The 21709-nt window shown below is 34.5% G+C and overlaps 1 protein-coding gene across 2 annotated transcripts in view; it reads left to right on the top strand.

Annotated features, from left to right (window-relative positions):
• Window positions 1-605: 605 nt before the first annotated feature.
• Window positions 606-21709, top strand: part of LOC143242553 (zwei Ig domain protein zig-2-like) — a 28287-nt gene continuing 7183 nt past the window's right edge. The window contains exons 1-5 of one of the 2 annotated variants that reach the window (XM_076485970.1): window positions 606-737; window positions 11477-11624; window positions 13518-13551; window positions 17352-17509; window positions 21279-21513. In XM_076485970.1, coding sequence (XP_076342085.1) covers window positions 11526-11624; window positions 13518-13551; window positions 17352-17509; window positions 21279-21513 — 526 coding nt within the window. In that variant the 5' untranslated portion in view covers window positions 606-737; window positions 11477-11525. Of the gene's footprint in view, window positions 738-8874; window positions 9033-11476; window positions 11625-13517; window positions 13552-17351; window positions 17510-21278; window positions 21514-21709 lie in introns of those variants that run through there. The other variant, XM_076485969.1, reaches the window with a different exon arrangement.

Genomic DNA, 21709 nt, shown 5'->3' with positions numbered 1-21709 from the left:
GACTGGCAGAGACTTTGAGTAAAATCGAAGAAACAAGAGCGAGAGGCGGACAGACAGACAGACACTTGATTGACTCAATGACGTCAAAAATGACTTGGAACTGAAATAGTTGAATGAGAAAAGTTGCTTCTGGAAGGGATGAATATGGAGAAAAACAGGATTATATTTCTTGAACCTCAGAAATGAGAAGGAAACATTAAAGCCCAATTTAACTACTGAAAGATGGCACAAAAATATTACAACTACTGACCTTTTAACTACTGACCTTTTCATTTATTACAGCCATTGTTATTTTTTCCTCTCTTCTAAATTGCGTTAGACAGTTTCTGGCTCTGTTCCTAGCCCAGCCAACCGAAGGTACTGTTTGCCAGCCACATGTCCAATATACAGCTATTTTGGTAGACCACCTGGTGTATGGTGAAGATGATGGAGGAAATAGATATATTTTAATTTGAAAAATAACAAGTTAAACCTCAGTTTCATTCTCTCACAACACGAAATTAAAACGTTTTAGATTACAAAAAATTATCTCATGTTTCTAATTCACGGCAGTTTTGGTTTTTATTATTCTGCAAATTCTCCGATAGTTGTGAAACAGTTGGCAAGAAACTGCGGTCGACTTCTACAGTTTGTTCTAATTTAAAACTTTTGGTTTTTTTTAGCTAACACTAGGGGAGTGATACCGCATTTAAGAACGTGTGCGAAGGTGAACTTGGATCGTGCACTCAGAAAACAAGGTTAGTAAAGAGTTGCCCATTCATTCACGTTGTCTTCCTGGAATTAATATATGTTTATCTTACTAAGATTATTATTATGATCTACGAAAGTATTAAAAGATTCCTTTTACTATTTATGTCAAATTCTGTCACAAATTGGACTTCAACTATTGTGTCAATTAATGTAATTTTTACTACAGTTTCAATGTAATCCGAATTGGCTACGAGTTGTACTGCTGCGAAACGTATTTACCAACTTTCAGTAAGCCTATTTGTATGGTTGTAGAATCGTATACACGCGTACACACTGTAGGTTTCATTTAGAATTATCGTCATGAACTCCAAAACCGTATTGAGATTTGTAAATGTTTATGAAACAGTAACAGTACTCATGAAACACGTTTGGTCGTTGTAGCAGAAAATCTGCACACTGTTCCAAACAATTAACTGTTTGTAAAATAACAAACTATTGTTTCTAAGCGTTCATAAGTAAGAACCCACAGTTTTTTAAAATAACTGGAATATTTGTAAACTAACAAGATATTAATTAATTAGTGTTTGTAAAGTAACAAACTGTTGCATCTAAAGAACTAAAGTATTTGTAAAGCAACAAGCTTCTGTTTATAAACAACTGGGGTATTTGTAAAGTAACAAATTATTGTTTATAAACAGCTAGGGTATTTGTAAAGTTGAAAACTACTGTTTCAAGGCAACCAGAACATTGATTAGAAACTGGTGTTATGAAGAACTACAGGGTGTTCAGAAAGTCACTGTGCAGTTTTGTAATCATATGTTTATTCAGTCTATTTCAAGTCAGCAACTGATAGCGGTGTTTAGAAACAAAATAAGAAGGATCCAAGTCTACATTGATGCCAACGGTGGTCACTTTCAACATTGTTTATTATTGTCATTCATATTTACCTCCTGTATTCTATATTGAAACATGTCTGTTAATAAATATATAAGTGCACAGTGACTTTCCGAACATCCTGTAGTTCTGTAAGAGTTTACAAGGTACAAAAGTAGTGATTACTTAGAGGATATACTATTGTGTTTTAAATAGTGTATTTTTACATTATTGTATAGCACAGGATTAAGAAAAACCTGTTTCTTTTGGACTAAACTAGTGATTGCTTGTGATAACTTGTTAGATAAGCTTTTACACATACAAGTTTAATCGCCCAGTTTACGAAAGGTAGGATACATTAAAACAGTGTGCACTTGCTATGATGCGGGTCATAGCACGAGTTAACATGGTTCGTTTATCGAACTCTTGTTCTGTTCAACATACGCTCCGCATGGCGAGGTGGGTTAAGGCGTTCGACTCGTAATCCGACGGTCGCGGCTTCGAATTCCCGTCACACCAAACATGCTCGCACTTTCAGCCGTGGGGGCGTTATAAAGTTACGGTCAATCCCACTATTCGTTGGTAAAAGAGTAGCCCAAGATTTGTCAGTAGGTGGTGATAACTAGCTGCCTTCCCTCTAGTCTTACACTGCTAAATTAGGGACGGGTAGTGCAGATAGCCCTTGAGTAAATTTGCGCGAAATTCAAAAATAAAACAAAACTGTTTGACATTCATTTCGAAAGTTTTCTTTCATTAATTATTCATTCTTATTATTAACTGTTAACCAGAGACGTTATGGAAACGCTGTTCACTCCGATTGTTAATTAGAGAAACTTCGTGAAACTATTCTTTATACCAACTGTTTGACTTTAATCTTGAAGACTTCATGGATCCATTTCACTCTCCGACGCTTTGCTTAGTTCGTTGGAGAGAGTTTTCACTGGATCGTAGTTAACTTTTAGCGAGAAGTTTCTCGCTCATCTCTTCTTATCTCTAACCTTTGAATTTTGATAAAGGTCGGATTTCCTGTAATGATCACATAACTCTTATCCATTGATTTTCCTGAACATATTTATTTTTCAGAAGCCCCTCAGTGACTTAGCAGTACCTCTCCAGACTTACAACTCTAAACATTGGATTGCGATACCCGTGGTGGACAGGGCACAGCTTGTCCATTGTGTACCTTTGCGTTTAACGACAACCAAATCACGCCAATTTCCCTCCTTTCCCCCGGACACAGAAAATGTTTAGTTCTGGCATGTGTTTTAATCACAAAGGTCAAAAGGTTAACTGTTGTTTTACACATAATGAGAAACAATTGTTGATATGATTACCAAATGCAATCATCTAAGCCTAATTAATTGTTAATTATTTTATCTGCTGTCTTCTTTGATGCTGGTTCTTGTAAGAAATGCGAGTGTAATGTTCACTAGGAATGGTATCAGGTTGACATGATATATAAAATAAATAGTTTACTGGTATCCAGTAATGAAAGAAGATATTAATTAATAATTAAAATTAAACGATTGTGTAGACTACAAAAGGCTTATATCTGGATTTTGTAACATTCTGATCTACAATCATTGGTCAGCATCTAATCAAATATCATCCAATCTCCGAATGTTTATTTATTTATTTATTTGTGATAAATTAAAAATAGCAGGTTAATAAACAAGAGCTAATTAATTGAAACAACTGAGGTAAGGAATCCTTCTTTATGATCCTCTTAAGGAAGTAGAGACAAAGAACAGGAACAACAACAAGATGACACACTTTCTGTTTACGTACTGAGTTAGAATCTTGTCACGGAGCTTGCTACAGCCCTCTTGGTATTCCTCACAGTTGGTTACAATGTTTATGTTCATATGCCAACTATTGTGTCCTTGATGGACTCGAGGTTACGTAACGTCAACCCTGTAAGTAGAGGAGTGTCTGTGACGTGTACATTGTATGACAAGCAGGAAGTGAGTATACCAGGCCCATTATCACCAGTGGCGGCTGGTTACACCGTATTTTTATCAAAGAGTTATATTGAAGAACAATATAAAGTACTTAACCAAAGAGTTACATTGAAGAATAATATAAAGTACTTAACCAAAGAGTTATCTTGAAGAATAATATAAAATACTTAACCAAAGAGTTATCTTGAAGAATAATATAAAATACTTAACCAAAGAGTTATCTTGAAGAATAATATAAAGTACTTAACCAAAGAGTTACATTGAAGAATAATATAAAATACTTAACCAAAGAGTTATCTTGAACGACAATATATAAAATACTTAACCAAAGAGTTATATTGAAGAATAATATAAAGTACTTAACCAAAGAGTTACATTGAAGAATAATATAAAATACTTAACCAAAGAGTTATCTTGGACAATAATATAAAATACTTAACCAAAGAGTTATATTGAAGAATAATATAAAATACTTAACCAAAGAGTTATCTTGGACAATAATATAAAATACTTAACCAAAGAGTTATCTTGGACGACGCTATAAAATAGTTAACCAGAGAGTTATCTTGGACAAAAATATAAAATAGTTCACCAAAGAGTTATCTTGGACGACAATATAAAATAGTTAACCACAGAGTTATCTTGGACGACAATATAAAATAGTTAACCAAAAAGTTATCTTGGACGACAATATAAAATAGTTAAACACAGCGTTATTTTGGACGACAATGTAAAATAGTTAACAAAAGATTTATCTTGGACAACAATATAAAATATTTAACCAGAGAGTTATCTTGGACGACACTATCAAATAGTTAACCAGAGAGTTATCTTGGACGACAATGTAAAATAGTTAACAAAAGATTTATCTTTGGCAACAATATAAAGTAGTTAACCAAAGAGTTATCTTGGACGATAATATAAAATACTTAACCAGAGAGTTATCTTGGACGACAACATAAAATAGTTAACCAGAGAGTTATCTTGGACGACAATATAAAATAGTTAACCAAAGAGTTATCTTGGACGACAATATAAAATAGTTAACCAAAGAGTTATCTTGGACGAAAATATAAAATAGTTAACAAAAAGTTATCTTGGACGACAATATAAAATAGTTACCAAAAAGTTATCTTGGACGACAATATAAAATAGTTAACCAGAAAATTATCTTGGACGACAATATCAAATAATTAACCATAGAGTTATCTTGGACGACACTATAAAATAGTTAACCAAAGAGTTATCTTGGAAGACAATGTAAAATAGTTAACAAAAGATTTATCTTGGACGACACTATAAAATAGTTAACCAGAGAGTTATCTTGGACGACAATATAAAATAGTTAAACAGAGAGTTATCTAAAACGACACTATCAAATAGTTAACCAAAGAGTTATCTTGGACGACAATATAAAATAGTTAACCAAAGAGTTATTTTGGACGACAATGTAAAATAGTTAACAAAAGATTTATCTTGGGCAACAATATAAAATAGTTAACCATAGAGTTATCTTGGACGACAATATAAAATACATAACCAGAGAGTTATTTTGGACGACACTATAAAATAGTTAACCAGAGAGTTATCTTGGACGACACTATATAATAGTTAACCAGAGAGTTATCTTGGACGACAATATATAATACTTAACCAGAGAGTTATCTTGGACGACAACATAAAATAGTTAACCAGAGAGTTATCTTGGACGACAATATAAAGTACTTAATCAAAGAGTTATATTGAAGAATAATATAAAATAGTTGACCAAAGATTATATTGGACAATAATATAAAATAGTTAACCAAAGAGTTACCTTGGACGACACTATAAAATAGTTAACCAGAGAGTTATCTTGGACGACAATATAAAATACTTAACCAGAGAGTTATCCTGGACGACACTATAAAATAGTTCACCAGAGAGTTATCTTGGACGACAACATAAAATAGTTAACTAGAGAGTTATCTTGGACGACAATATAAAATAGTTAACCAAAGAGTTATCTTGGACAACAATATAAAATACTTAACCAAAGAGTTATCTTGGACGACAATATAAAGTACTTAATCAAAGAGTTATATTGAAGAATAATATAAAATAGTTGACCAAAGATTATATTGGACAATAATATAAAATAGTTAACCAAAGAGTTACCTTGGACGACACTATAAAATAGTTAACCAGAGAGTTATCTTGGACGACAACATAAAATAGTTAACCAGAGAGTTATCTTGGACGACAATATAAAATACTTAACCAGAGAGTTATCTTGGACGACACTATAAAATAGTTAACCAGAGAGTTATCTTGGACGACACTATAAAATAGTTCACCAGAGAGTTATCTTGGACGACAATATAAAATAGTTCACCAGAGAGTTATCTTGGACGACAATATAAAATAGTTAACCAAAGAGTTATCTTGGACGACAATATAAAGTACTTAACCAAAGAGTTATCTTGGACGACAATATAAAATAGTTAACCAAAGAGTTATCTTGGACAACAATATAAAATAGTTAACCAAAGAGTTACCTTGGACAACAATATGAAATAGTTAACCAGAGAGTTACCTTGGACGACACTATAAAATAGTTAACCAGAGAGTTATCTTGGACGACAATATAAAATAGTTAACCAGAGAGTTATCTTGGACGACAACATAAAATACTTAACCAAAGAGTTATCTTGGACGACAATATAAAATACTTAACCAGAGAGTTATCTTGGACGAGAATATAAAATAGTTAACCAAAGAGTTATCTTGAACGACAATATAAAATACTTAACCAGAGAGTTATCTTGGACGACAACATAAAATAGTTAACTAGAGAGTTATCTTGGACGACAATATAAAATAGTTAACCAAAGAGTTATCTTGGACAACAATATAAAATGCTTAACCAAAGAGTTATCTTGGACGACAATATAAAGTACTTAATCAAAGAGTTATATTGAAGAATAATATAAAATAGTTGACCAAAGATTATATTGGACAATAATATAAAATAGTTAACCAAAGAGTTACCTTGGACGACACTATAAAATAGTTAACCAGAGAGTTATCTTGGACGACAACATAAAATAGTTAACCAGAGAGTTATCTTGGACGACAATATAAAATACTTAACCAGAGAGTTATCTTGGACGACACTATAAAATAGTTAACCAGAGAGTTATCTTGGACGACACTATAAAATAGTTCACCAGAGAGTTATCTTGGACGACAATATAAAATAGTTAACCAGAGAGTTATCTTGGACGACAATATAAAATAGTTAACCAAAGAGTTATCTTGGACGACAATATAAAGTACTTAACCAAAGAGTTATCTTGGACGACAATATAAAATAGTTAACCAAAGAGTTATCTTGGATGACAATATAAAATTGTTAACCAAAGAGTTATCTTGGACAACAATATAAAATAGTTAACCAAAGAGTTACCTTGGACAACAATATAAAATAGTTAACCAAAGAGTTATCTTGGACGACACTATAAAATACTTAACCAGAGAGTTATCTTGGACGACAACATAAAATACTTAACCAAAGAGTTATCTTGGACGACAATATAAAATACTTAACCAAATAGTTATGTGGGACAACAATATAAAATACTTAACCAAAGAGTTATCTTGGACGACAATATAAAATAGTTAATATAGAGTTATCTTGTACGACAATATAAAATAATTAACCAACCATTTATCTTGGACGACACTATAAAATAGTTGACCAGAGAGTTATCTTGGACGAGAATATAAAATAGTTAACCAGAGAGTTATCTTGGACGACAATATAGAATAGTTAACCAAAGAGTTATCTTGGACGAAAATATAAAATAGTTAACCAAAGAGTTATCTTGAACGACAATATAAAATAGTTAACCAAAGAGTTATCTTGGACGACAATATAAAATAGTTAACCAGAGAGTTAACTTGGACGACAATATAAAATTCGTTAACCAAAGAGTTATCTTGGACGACAATATAAGTGGTTAACCAAAGAGTGATCTTGGACGACACTATAAAATAGTTAACCAGAGAGTTATATTGGACGACACTATAAAATACTTAACCAGAGAGTTATCTTGGACGACAATATAAAATACTTAACCGAAGAGTTATCTTGGACGACAATATATAATACTTAACCGAAGAGTTATCTTGGACGACAATATATAATACTAACCAAAGAGTTATCTTGGACGACAATATAAAATAGTTAAGCAAAGAGGTATCTTGGACGACAATATAAAATAGTTAACCAAAGAGTTATCTTGGACAACAATATAAAATCGTTAACCAAAGAGTTACCTTGGACGACAATATAAAATAGTTACCTAAAGAGTTACGTTGGACGACACTATAAAATCGTTAACCAATGAGTTATCTTGGACAACAATATAAAATAGTTAACCAAAGAGTTATCTTGAACGATAATATAAAATACTTAACCAAAGATTTATCCTGAACTGTTGTTCAAGATAAAATACTTCCGTATAGCCGTACACTGTACGACAGGATAACGTACTTAACCAAAGCAGTACCCTTAGAGACAAACGTGAGTTTTAAACCAAAGTTCTACACCAGTTAACGAGATACACTGTTTTACTAAAGTCTTATTTGATTTTTCTGAGTTATAAAAGAAGTCACAAATTTACGATGAAACAAAAAATTTATTGTCGAGAACATATCATGTTATTATTATAGGTTTTGATATTTGCATACAAGGTATTGGAAGTTATTTCAGTGTTGATTATATTAAGCTGTTAGTAATAACTGAATGAAACTAAATAAGAGTGAATAATGACCATATAACTACTATGTCCAGTATTGATGAGACCTTTATGTAGGACGAGTTTTCTTCAGGCCAGCCATGATACAACAGAACGCAGTAGTTGTTGAGGGCTATTGATATTAGCATATCGCTTGACAACAAAAGTTATGGCGTGATTAAGTTGAGGCATTGCACTGTTTTATTTAGGTAACAATAGACATATTGGCGTGTAAACATAAAGTAATATTATATTGGTGGAGGAATCTAGAAGTACGTTTACCACTGATGTTTTTGCACAAATATTACGTTAATATATTTATGTAGGGATATCCTTTTACGTCTTTTTGTTTTTCTTTCATCCTTCTGTATCAGTGGAGTTTGCTGTTAACAGTTTACAAAACATGCGGAGTAACACTAGTATGAAGAACAGTTTACAAAACAGGCGGAGTAACACTAGTATGAAGAAAGCGACGAATAAGTTAAGGGGATGACGGCTTGTTGGCACAGCTTGGCTGTGTTTCTTTTGCCACACGCTAGTTAAAATCTGAAGGCCAGACAAACGACTGTAAGTTTGTAAATTGACTTTCATCAGTGGCTGACACTTTAAGAACGCCAATAACTCCACTACAGTTTCTTCTTTAAGATTCTTGTCAATTAAGAAGTGAGGTGCTAATACTCGTTGCTTTCTTGTTATGTATTGGTACATTACGTTGGAAAAACTTAAGGTAAGAAAACAGTTCATATGGGCTTGATACTAAACCAAGATGTGAGACTGTGTTGCTAATTTTATTTGTCGATGGAAAAACCAGTTCCTTTGAGAAGGTGACTCTTTGCATGGAGATGAAATCAAATATTTTTTTTTTTTATTTGTTAAAGGGATTTCGAAAAACAGAATGTAATTTGTTGACTTCGTAAAGGTCAAAACACGAATAACTTAAAAACTCTATAAGAGTGACCGCAAATTCTCAGCCAGATAGAAGTAGTCCAAGAGTTGGCGAAGGTAGCCTTCCTCTACTGTGCCCTCTACTATACTCTTTTGTGGCTCTCTGTGGAAAGTCTAAAACAGTCGAATCAAACTATGGGGTATTTATGGTATGTTTGAACCGTCTAAACCGTGAAAAGGTAATTGGTGTTGGATTCGATTGGTTCACATCATCTATATTGCAGTGTGGTCAGTGGGGGTAAGTGAACACTGGCCGTTTCCGAGTGTTCTTTATAACACCCACCCACATTTATATTGCGAACAATGATTGGTATTTAAATCATACATACCAACGTTATTTTAATCAAATTTCAAGAAATTTATACCCTGTTATAATTTTACACATATAAAGTTTTTTTTTATCAACGTTATTACGTTACTAAAACCAAGAATCTTCAAATAGTTGAGTCAACTTCAAAAAAAAAGATCCCCTCCACTCAATGTTCTATTGGCTCTGCGGTAAGTCTGAAGGCTTATGATGCTAAAAATCGAGTTTCGATACCAATGGTAGGCACAGAACAGATTGTGTATCACTGCGCTTGTTTGTTTTGAATTTCTCGCAAAGATTCACGAGGGCTATCTGCGCTAGCCGTCCCTAATTTAGCAGTGTAAGACTAGAGGGAAGGCAGCTAGTCATCACCATCCACCACCAACTCTTGGGCTACTCTTTTTACCAACGAATAGTGGGATTGACAGTAACATTATAACGTCCACACGGCTGAAAGGGCGAGCATGTTTGATGTGACGGGGATTCGAACCGGCGACTCTCGGATTACGAGTCAAATGCCTTAACCACCTGGCCATGCCGGGCCATCATTGCACTTAAGAACAAACAAAACAAATATAAGTGAAGAAAAGCTCACAGTATGTGATTTGGAATGGAACTCCCCTGCAAAAAACAACGAATCAGTTTACAGTGAGACTATTTTGAATTTTGAGTTGGACTAAACTGATTATATTAGAATATGCAGTTGAATATATATATATATTTGTTTTCCATATTTTCTCAAAGTTTGTCTACCAACAATTGTTTGGCAGAAAAGCCTTTGGTTTTATTATTATTATTCGTTAGAAAATATAATTACATATGTATGTAAAAGATTTGTACGTTGTAGGGTGGTTGTAGAACGCCCTATTTTCACATGTTTGAGTTTGAAATTAATAAATTTGTTTCAGTGCGAAATTGCGCTGTACTTTGTTTACTGAAGACATCGAACCGCGAAGTTTGCCATTATTAGCTATTACGGAAGACTCATGAATACAGTGAAAACAATACCGTCACTTATTCTGACCTTTCTCGGAGTCTCTTGAAAGTATAATTAAGCTGATTTGATGATTAAGTGTCAACGTTTTGTTTTTATACTAATCTAATCATTTCCAATGGTACACCACAGAATGGATCTATATTACGATTCAATATGTAACTAAGGTTTTCTACCTGTATGACTAGTGTTGCTAGTTGTTTACGAATTTTATTTTTAGGCCTAGCTGAGTTATATTTTGTTTAGACATTTCTGCTTTCACAAAAAAGTGATATTTTTTTTGTAATTTAAAGGATTCTGAGGTAGAAATAATTATTTTCAAGACATTTAAAATATGTTCGTGTGAGATATGTACATTGAAACTTACTTTGCCACAATGTTGGATGAGCTTAAAAATACTCTTGAGGCAGAAGTATAGGTGTTTCAATTAGACTTTCCCCACAAGATATGATAATGTATCTTTGACACTAGCTTAAAGGATACATACCATTAGATCCCATTACAAGATATGATAATGTATCTTTGACAGTAGATTAAAGGAGAGATACTATTAGATCCCATTACAAGATATGATAATGTATCTTTGACAGTAGATTAAAGGAGAGATACTATTAGATCCCATTACAAGATATGATAATGTATCTTTGACAGTAGATTAAAGGATACATACCATTAGATTTCCTCTAACCACAAATGATAATGTATGCCAGACACTATCTTAAGGGAGAGATGCCATTAGACCCCTTCACAAGATACGACAAGATATCTTAGATAATACACCGTAATACAAACAGTTTTAAATTAAAACGTTTTACCTTCATAACCAAAGTTACAAAGCGCAAAGTAAATCGGAAGGAAAACGTCTTACATTTCGTTTGATTTTTAATACTCTGTTAATGCAATATTCAAACTTCTCTTCCAATAGTAAAAGTTCAGTGCGTAGGTTGACGTGAAATCGGAGAAAGCTTCCGAAAATGGACCAGCAAACGTTTAGTTTGATGACCATATTTTCTCTTCTTTCATTGGCTCTTAGTCGGCACGTGCAGCCTCTAGGGGTACGTCGTGATTCGAGGGTAAGTAAAAGTGTTTATATATATATATTGTTTTTTTTTAACGTTTAAAGGCTATTTTAAGAATCACTTACCCTCAAAGTTAGAAAGTCGTGTAATTGTTACTAACCTAATGGGTTTCTAGAGCACATTTTTATAAACACAATAAGTTTTTCTCGAGGCAAATGAATTAGACAGTAATGTACGGAGCTCTTCAATTACCAGGAATATATATATCGGTGGTAGAGTGAGCCACTTGTATACAAGTTCTGTAATAATAATTAAAAAGCGACAAAAGAACAAATAAAATTTTGTAAAACATTTTGCGCATAAATATCTGCTTTTAAATGTCTGTTTCTAATTCATTTTCACGAAATTTAGAACCATTACAGAATTGAACTATGAAACTCGTGTTATTAAAGTTGTTCAGAAACGAATTTTATTCTACTAAGAAAAGAAACACGTTTATTTGCAAAACTCTTTCAGGTTATATTTTAAAATATGCACCTGTTTAAATACATCTCTGAAATATCTACTATCCATTAGACGTAAAATATAATCACAATAGCCTTGCCTTCAGACGTTATGGTTCAGCAGAAAGTCAGCAGATGTACGACACTATAAATTGGATTTCGATACCTATTATGTGCAGAGCACAGATAGTTCATTGTGTAATTTGCGCTTAGCAACTACAAAATAGTTTCATCTACAATATTGTGGCGCCCTCTATTGCTGTATTCTAAACAAGTAGAAACACGGAAAAGGTTTGTTTTTAATTTCACGCAAAACTACACGAGAGCTATCATCGCTAACCGTTTCTAATTTAGCAGGGTAAGACTAGAGGGAAACCATCTAGTCATCACCACCCACCGCCAACTTTTGAGCTACTCTTTTATAAACGAATAGTGAGATTGATCGTCACATTATAACGCCCCCACGGCTGAAAGAGCAAGCATGTTTGGTGTGACGGGATTCGAACCTGCCATCTTTGGATTACGAGTTGAGTGCGTTAACCACCTGGCCATGCCGGGCCTAGAGAAAAGGAATTAGACAAATAAGTGCTTCTATCTACAATTATATAGGATATTTACAGATAAGTAAAAACTGTACCTACAGGACAACAATTAAGTTATGTAACACAAACAGGTTATTAATGTCAAATAAGATATAATCATAAGCCCACTGTAGTAAATGAAGTAAGATTTAATCATAAGTTTAAAAGTTTAAATTTCTCGCAAAGCCATTCGAGTTGGGCAATCTGGGCTAATCGGCCCTAATTTAGTAGTGAAAAAACTAGAAGGAAGGAAGTTTGTCATCACCACCCACCGCTAGCTCTTAGGCTACTCTTCTACTGAATAGTGGGATTGATCGATCATTATAAAGCTCCCACGGTTGCAAGCGAGAGCAAGTTTGGTGTTTCATGGACTCGAACCTGCAAACAAGCCCACTGGTGCTCGAGGCACGATATTTTGAAACAACCTATGCGACATAATTCGTTGTTATTTCTACGCATAATTAGATGAACAGTATTGTTTGTTTGTTGTAAAATAAAGCCACATTGAGCTATTTGTTTCTGTTCACCACATGGAGTAGAATCCTAGATTTTAGCGATGTAAGTCCCAAAGTTCACCATCAAGAACAGCGAAGAATAACTTGCAGAGAATGAAAATATTTGCATGTACTTAAATCGGACGCCCCCCCTTTCAGAAACTAACAGGAATTTTCAATAAAAATAAAGAAGGCTGTAATATCACATTTGGACTAAAATATTAGGCTAACATGTATAAAATATATGCACACTTTATATTCTTTGGAATAAAATTACGGGTTGAATCACGTAGTTTTTAATTGTTTAAAAATCAGCTTAACATTAATGTTTATTCTCACTAGATGTCACTAGTATTTTTCTTTCTTCAGGCAGAACCTGTGTTGCAAGAAGGCGCAAAAATCGGTATGATTTATTTAATGTTTTACTAATATAGTTTACTTTTTATACAGACTGGATCAAATCAGTTAAATAAATTATTTTATTCTTGCTGCATACTTAAATAAACGTAATAATATAATTCAGCAATATCTTAAATAATAATTTGTAAACATAGAACGTCGAGAGTTACAAAACACTATTACTAGTGGTATCTATAAATATCAAATTGAACTTTCATTTAATAATAAGTAAATTAATTTCATAAAATTCTACTTTAGCCTTGATAATAGTTGCAATTGTTTTATGTGATCTGCTATAAATTGAATATTAGTATGGTTGTTGTAGAAAACCAAAACCTAACACACTCATAGGAGTCGAGGATATTGTATGCCTATGCTACTTTGATAAATTTGCATATATGTTTTCCGATTTTTCTAGATATTTTAATATGTTTTCTTACGTCACCGGAGTACCTTTATGTATATATACATTCATATACGCCCATATTCTTTATCATATCTAGTTACCTTTACATAAATTCTGTGTGATATCTGTAAATATCTTCTGGACTACCTGGAAAATATTTTAAATATCATTCATGTCACCTGTCTTCCTGATACCTGTAACTATTACCATATTTATCATTCTACTTAGATATTATTGTAAAAAAAAATTCTGAGGTAATTTTAATCATTTAGCTACTAACTTAATCGACCTATGTTACTTTCTTAACCCTCCTATATTGTCTTCTTATTTCACCTGTTATTTACGTAATCTACATATGTTGCTTACTTAATCCCCGTATGTTGCTTATGTAATTCTCCTATATTGCTTATTAAATCTACCTATGTTACTTCATTCTTCTATACTGCTTACTTAACCTAACTATGTCGCTTACGTAATCCTTTTATATTGCTTATTTATTATATCTATGATACTTACTAAATGTTACCTACTTAGTTCGATGTTTCTGAAATGAAACATGAGGTCTCAACCCACCTTCGTCATGTAGTTGTCGCGTGCCAGGTTTATTCACTTCTGCCTCTACTGCTCAACGCTAGGCAGTAATGTTTGGCTTTCCTTCTTTATATTACCCGATTAGGGTTAAGAAAATCTTTTCTTTGGAAACGTCTGCTTGGTCTTTGTTAGTTGCAACATAACGTCTTCTTTGTTGCATTGTTTTCTTTGCTATTACTCTGTATCCTCGACTAACTGATTTTCGTAATAAGTTTCACACGTACCCATAGGTGTTGACGTAATAAGTTTCACACATACCTACATGTGTTGACGTAATAAGTTTCACACATACCCACAGGTGTTGACGTAATAAGTTTCACACATACACACAGGTGTTGACGTAATAAGTTTCACACATACACACAGGTGTTGACGTAATAAGTTTTGTTTCCGTTATTTTTATTGGCTTCCAATTTTCACATTCGTACTGTAGCACGGATTTCCTTTAACTGTTGAATGCTATTCATACTGACCCAACTAGGTGTTAACATGTTTCTTATTACGCTAGATAATTTTCCAGATTTACTAATTTAAGTGCTAACATTCCAATCTGTCCGTCATTATTTTGTTTAATTGTGTGAATTATTTTACCTCGTTTATTTGTTGAGCTTTATTACAGACAATTTGTTTATTTTAACTGGTATTCATCACTCGTCTTTTTAGAGGATTGATGGTAACTTTAGTACTAGTCGAACACGATGTCGTTTTTTTGCTATTGTATGCTGTTTTAACTTAGACATTCTGTATTAGTCGCTAGAGAGAGCCTTAGTTTGTGTCTCCTTGAGGGCGTGACGTCTCAAAATTTTCTAAGTAAGAGTTGCGGGGGGCTTTTGAATAATTTAAAAACAACCGTTAGAATAATAATTAATTGGTTAATTACCGAGCCTGTTTCAGTTATTTCAGTGCCATACACACTGTGTTTTCAAGGAAAAAAATTCTGAAGTAGTAGTGTTATATAAGAAAGTGGTTGCTTCATATGTGAGTTAGGCCTACAAGCGAATATAACATGTGAAGCTTCTTTATTTTAGTTGAAGTAATAAAATGCTTTCTTTTCATGGATCGACCTAGAATTTGAACTATTTTTACCGAGTATATAAAAACACGACAACCAAACAAAACGAAGAAAGGTCTACTCTACTACAGAAACCTTTATAAAACTACGATGTTTATTGTTAATATATTGGTCGCTCGTACAGTCCAGTTCATGTGTGTTGTACGTCTTCTCCCGTAGTTCATTTTATTGATTTAGTTTTGCTGCGCTATTCATTCATTTTTTAATCTACAGAGACTAGGAACATTGGTGAGGACAACGAACTACTCAGTCGTACACCAGATGGCATTGGGAATCAGTTTGTCATTATTTTTCGTATAGCTTTTAAATTATTTTCAGACCCGGCATGGCCAGGTAGGTTAAGGCGTTCGACTCGTAATATGAGGGTCGCGGGTTCGAATCCCTATCGCACCAAACATGCTCGCCCTTTCAACCTTGGGAGCGTTATTATGTGACGGTCAATCCCACTATTCGTTGTTAAGAGAGTAGCTCAAGAGTTGGCAGTGGGTGGTGATGACTAGTTGCCTTCCCTCTAGTCTTACACTGCTAAAGTAGGGACGGCTAGCACAGATAGCCCTAGAGTAGGTTTGCGCGAAAATCAAAAACAAACAAATTATTTTTGCAAATGTTTCATTGTATTTTATAAATACGAAGAAATTTCTATATAGGCTACGCTGATGTGCATATAAGAACTGTTCTCAAAACGTATGTAGTTCAGGATACGGTGTTATCTGAATATCAGTGTAGATTATATTTATGTGGAAGATATCAGTTTTATTTGGATACTCGTGTGGATATTTTATCATACTGTTTAGAACGTCATTACCACTGTGTACTGATAACGTTATAAAAATAATATATAACGTTACAAACTCTATAATCTGAACGCTTTCCAAATGTGGACCTCTAAAGAAAGAAGGACCATGTTTTGAAAGTGCATGTGTTATAAGTTGTTCTTCTTATCGTTTTGTATTAAGACTTCTCGAATCATCTAACAAGATGATTAAATCAGTAATAACATATTTATTGATGACGTAAAATATATCACATAAAATGTTTTTTTTTTATTTCGCGCAAAGCTGTACGAGGTCTGTCTGAGCTAGCTATCCTTACACGAGGTCTGTCTGAGCTAGCCATCTTTATACGAGGTCTGTCTGAGCTAGCCATCTTTATACGATGTCTGTCTGAGCTAGCCATCCTTATACGAGGTCTGTTTGAGCTAGCCATCCTTATACGAGGTCTGTCTGAGCTAGCCTACCTTATACGAGGTCTGTCTGAGCTAGCCATCCTTAATTTAGTAGTGTAAAAGTAGAGGGAAGGCCAACTCTTGAGCTACTCTTTACCAACGCATCGGGGATCGACCATCACGTTATAACGCCTCCACAGCTGAAAGGACGAGCATGTTTGGTGTGACGGAGATTTGAACCCGCTACGCTCAGATTAAGAGTCGATACCTTAACTCAACATAAGTGTATACATAAATTATGTTTAGCATTTACTTACCCTTCTATTTCTCTACTAAAAGTTATAAAACTAGTAATTATCTTCTAGTGAGGTTAAAACATGTCTTCGATTTTCTAATTATTCTTGTACTTTTAATAATGATTCGCTTATTATAAGTAAAGTTAGCTAATTACTGTGAACGGAATGTTGAATTAATAGGATAAGATAATTTATCGATTGTATATAGTCTAATTGTTATCTTCAACTTAAGATATGAAAGGATTTACTAATGAATTATGTTTGTTTTGTAAAGACGACAATCCCCTCTTGAGGCATCACTTACGTTTAGCCAAAACTACCGCTAGTGTCATGTCGGTGTCACCTTTCGACCATAACGTCTTGTCTTGTCAGGCTATAGGAAACCCGCCTCCAACTATCCACTGGTTAAAAGATGGAAACAGGATAATACAGGTGAGAAATCCGAGCTACATAATGCCTACAATAAAATCATTAGCTAATAATAGGTTTTGCAGCTAAACGTGCGTACCAAAAGAGTACGCCACACTATACAATAAGATCACTAGCTAACAGGTTTCGCAGCTAGACGAACAAACAAACAAATCAATGAGTAAGTTGGATATGAGATGAAACCGTTGACGTGTAAAACATTTCAAAGTCGCAAAACAATTAAGAGATAATCAGTTATCTATATTCTACCTACAATAAGAGACCGAAACTGTAAATTAGTGGTGCACAAAGTCCGGCTCGCGATGTCCAATGGGAAAGTCAAACATAGAGAGTTCGCGCGCTAAGAGTTCGTGCCTGCACGAAGATTAAGCACTATAGAAGAATATGCATTAGATTAGATACTGGATGGTTCCATATTTGTGTCGCGCAATAAAGAAAATCTCGTTAACACATAGGCATTTAATCATTGGTGCAATGACGTAATATTTTCATCATTACGAAATCTCACGTGTTCCAATTGTTCTTCGAGATTTACCTACGAGCCCTATTTTGACATTATTTTGTAACAAGAATGGCAGCTAATCGTAAAAGAAAAGTTGACGACGAAAATCAGCAGCTTCATGATGATTGGACTGCACAATACTGTTTTGTTCAACAACAGAAGAATGTGAATTGTCTGCTGTGTCATTCGACAGTAGCAGTGGCGAAGCTTTCCAATATAAAACGTCATTTTGAGTCGAAGCATAAAGATTTCCACAATATTGTCTGTGATGAACGAATAGCTCAAATTGAATCTCTGCGGCGGTCGCTGAATCACCAGCAGAACATTTTCTCAAAGCAGTCAGCAGATTTAAGTGCAGCATGGGAGGTCAGTTATGATATTACGTTGATGATAGCGAAATCTGGCCGACCGTTCACTGATGGTGATTTTGTCAAGCAATGTATGATTACTGCATCGGAAAAGTTGTGTCCAGAAGCAGTTCGCAAGCTACAGATGGTGGCTTTGAATCATATGACAGTTCAACGAAGAATTTCACATCTCTCAACAGACGTGACAAGGCAGCTTACAAATAAAGCAGCCAACTTTGCCTACTTCTCTTTGGCAGCAGATGAGTCGATTGACATCAGTTCAACAGCACAGCTACTAGTTTTTGTTCGTGGTGTGTCGTCATGGTTTGATATCACAGAGGAACAAATCGGCATGTGTTCCATGAAGGGTCACACAACTGGATCTGCTCTATTCGAGGAGACAGTACGACTGTGTAGTAGTGTTTCATTGGATTTCACGAAACTGGTAAGTGTGACAACTGATGGAGCGCTCGCCATGACCGGAGAAAGTAGCGGGCTGGTAGCACTGTTGATGAAGCATCAAGGAAAGCAGAACAGACAGTTGATGAAGTTCCACTGTAGTATTCACCAACAGAACCTGTGCAGTAAAGAACTTGGTTTTCAGGCATTGATGGCATTAGTCACGAAAACCATTAATTTCATCAAATCACGAGAGCTCAATCACCTTCAGTTTCGAAGACTTATTGAAGAAATTGATTTAGACTTTGGTGACCTTGTGTATCACTGTGAAGTACACTGGCTGAGTCGAAGGAAGATGCTCAGAAGATTCTGGGAGTTGATTGATGAGGTGATAGAATTTCTCAGAAGCAAGAACAAAGACACTGAAGTGATTTCCTGACTGATCCAGCATGGCAAGCTGATTTCACCTTTCTGGTCGACATGACACAACACTGGAATGATCTGAATTTGAAGTTGCAAGGAAAAAATCAGCTTGTCTGTCAGCTTGTAAATCACGTCTCAGCTTTCAGGACAAAGTTGCAGTTGTTCTGGCAGCAAGCAGCATCAGGCAACTTCGTGCACTTTCCCACTTTTCAGTCACAGATACAGAAGAATCAGGACATTGACACACAGGTTTAGGTAGGAAGTTAGATACCTTGATTCAATCCTTCAACTCACGGTTTCGTGACGGTTTGATGAAACTTTTTGCTGATCCGTTCAGTGTGTCAGTGGATGACTTGTCGGCAGAATATCAGCTCGAACTCATTGATCTCCAGGTATCTGATGAACTGCGTGCTATTTTCCGAGAAAACAGTTTCCTTGATTTCTGCAAAACGTTGCCTGATACATTTGCTAATCTGAAAGAGAACGTACTTGTCCACACCAGCATGTTTGGCAGCATGTACTGCTGCAAACAGGCTTTCTCGCGTGTGAAACTGAACGCAAACAACACTCGCAATCAGCTGACTGATGGTCATTTGGAAGCAGTCTTGCATCTTTCAATGTAAAACATCAAGTCGGACATTTCTAAGCTCGTAGATGACATGCAGCATCATCCATCGCACTGACTTTGTGACAGTTGACGTATCATAACATCTCTTAGAATAATGTGCAAACTCTTTGATGTAATCGTTATTTGTGTGTTCTTAAATGAGATGTCCATCTTGTGTGAAACAACTGTGGGACGATTTTAATCTTCACTTTTTTGTGGTCCCCAACGGTTACGAGAAGTCTGTTTGTGGCCCCTGACTCAAAAAGTTTGTGCACCACTGCTGCAAATGCATTCTTTTATTCAAATATGTACTAGATGTACTTCTGCAGGGTCCCTGAAGGTGTGCCATTTAAAGTAAATAAAACGAAATTTAAGAGTAATAAATATATTTGTTTCTTCCTTTTGAAGCTTGTATGTCATGCTGTGTGCATAATTCTTCTCGTGATTTATAGCATGCGCGCGATTTTACCAGTACAAGCTGCAACGTGACGTTTAATGTGACCAGATACGTGAAATGTTTTGTGGTCTGTCATGTGATCTGATATGCATATTTCTGTTATATAGAAAAGTGAAGAAACGTTGGTGTGTTCTGGGTTAGCAATCGGTAAATATAATCAAAGGAACAATATTTAAAAAAAATTAACCATTCACAGTTAGGCTAAATAAGATGGTAAAACCAAAAGAAAGCTACATTATATTCATTACAATAATGCTTATAACTGTTTGTTTGGAATTAAGCACAAAGGTTTCTCTGTGCTTTGCCTACCCACGAGTATTGAAACCCTGTTTCCAAAGTTGTGAATCCGCAGTTGTAAAATTTTCGGATTCATAAATTATTCGTATTGCTCCATACAGTGGCGCCCTCGCTCTAACTATAGCTGTAAGTAATCTCACTACTTCGCTAACACTTACAATAGCTGTTAATAAATGCTATCACTTCGCTAACACTTGTAGATTTAATATCAAACTAACTACTGTTTCCTTCTGTACATTTGATTCAAAATTTCTTTTTATCAAATAGGCAAGTTTACAAATTTAAATAGAGTGAGTTTTACCTCTTTTGCAAACAGAAAATATAGGCTTAACACTGAAAAATAGATATAAGTGTGTAAGCTACAGATTAGAAATTTGTTTTATTTTTATCATGAGTGAAATCATATATTAATAAAGATGTGTCTGTGGTAGTACTATTTAATATATTCTGAGCTTTTGGTAAAAAATTTTGACTTTTTTACGACAAAATTTCGTTAAAATACAACCTTAAAGCTAATTTTTCTTTGGCAAACTGAAGGTTGTGAATATTTACTCCATTTTATTGTAATATTTATTTTAATACGCACTTTCAGAAATATATACTTGGTCAGGCAATATTAGATCTAGCATGATACGAATCACGCATTAAGGATTAAATAGATTCTTGAGAAAGTCGTTCGTAAATAGTTTCGATAAAATACAAATGACAGTCAGTCACCTTGTTTTTTCTTGCCTAAAAAGGACACTTTGGGCAGTATTCAGTCGGACGATGGAAACCTTCATATTCTTCCAGTGGCTGGAACTAGCCAAACATGGTCCCGATTGTTTCTCGACTGTTTAACTCCTGGCGACGAAGGTACTTACACGTGCGTAGCAGAGACCCCTTACAGCCGAGTGAGCAGTGACACAAGAGTGAACATTTCTGAAAGACGACTAGTTAATCTGGAACCTTTCTGTCTGAATAAAAGAAGCTTTGGTGGGTTGAAAACTTTGTTAGTTTGACAACTATTTGATAAATTACTTATATGAACTTTTGTACTGAGATAGTTTATAATTACAGTTGTATGGACTGTTGTAAACAGTGTGATTGTCTGTACTTTCAGTTCCATAAACTGTTGTAAACAGTGTGGTTGTCTGTACTTTCAGTTCCATAAACTGTTGTAAACAGTGTG

The sequence above is a fragment of the Tachypleus tridentatus genome, unplaced genomic scaffold, assembly GCF_004210375.1.
Source record: "Tachypleus tridentatus isolate NWPU-2018 unplaced genomic scaffold, ASM421037v1 Hic_cluster_2, whole genome shotgun sequence".
Classification (NCBI taxonomy): domain Eukaryota; kingdom Metazoa; phylum Arthropoda; class Merostomata; order Xiphosura; family Limulidae; genus Tachypleus; species Tachypleus tridentatus.
Note: the sequence above shows the minus strand (reverse complement) of the source record. Positions and strands in the feature narration are given on the sequence as shown.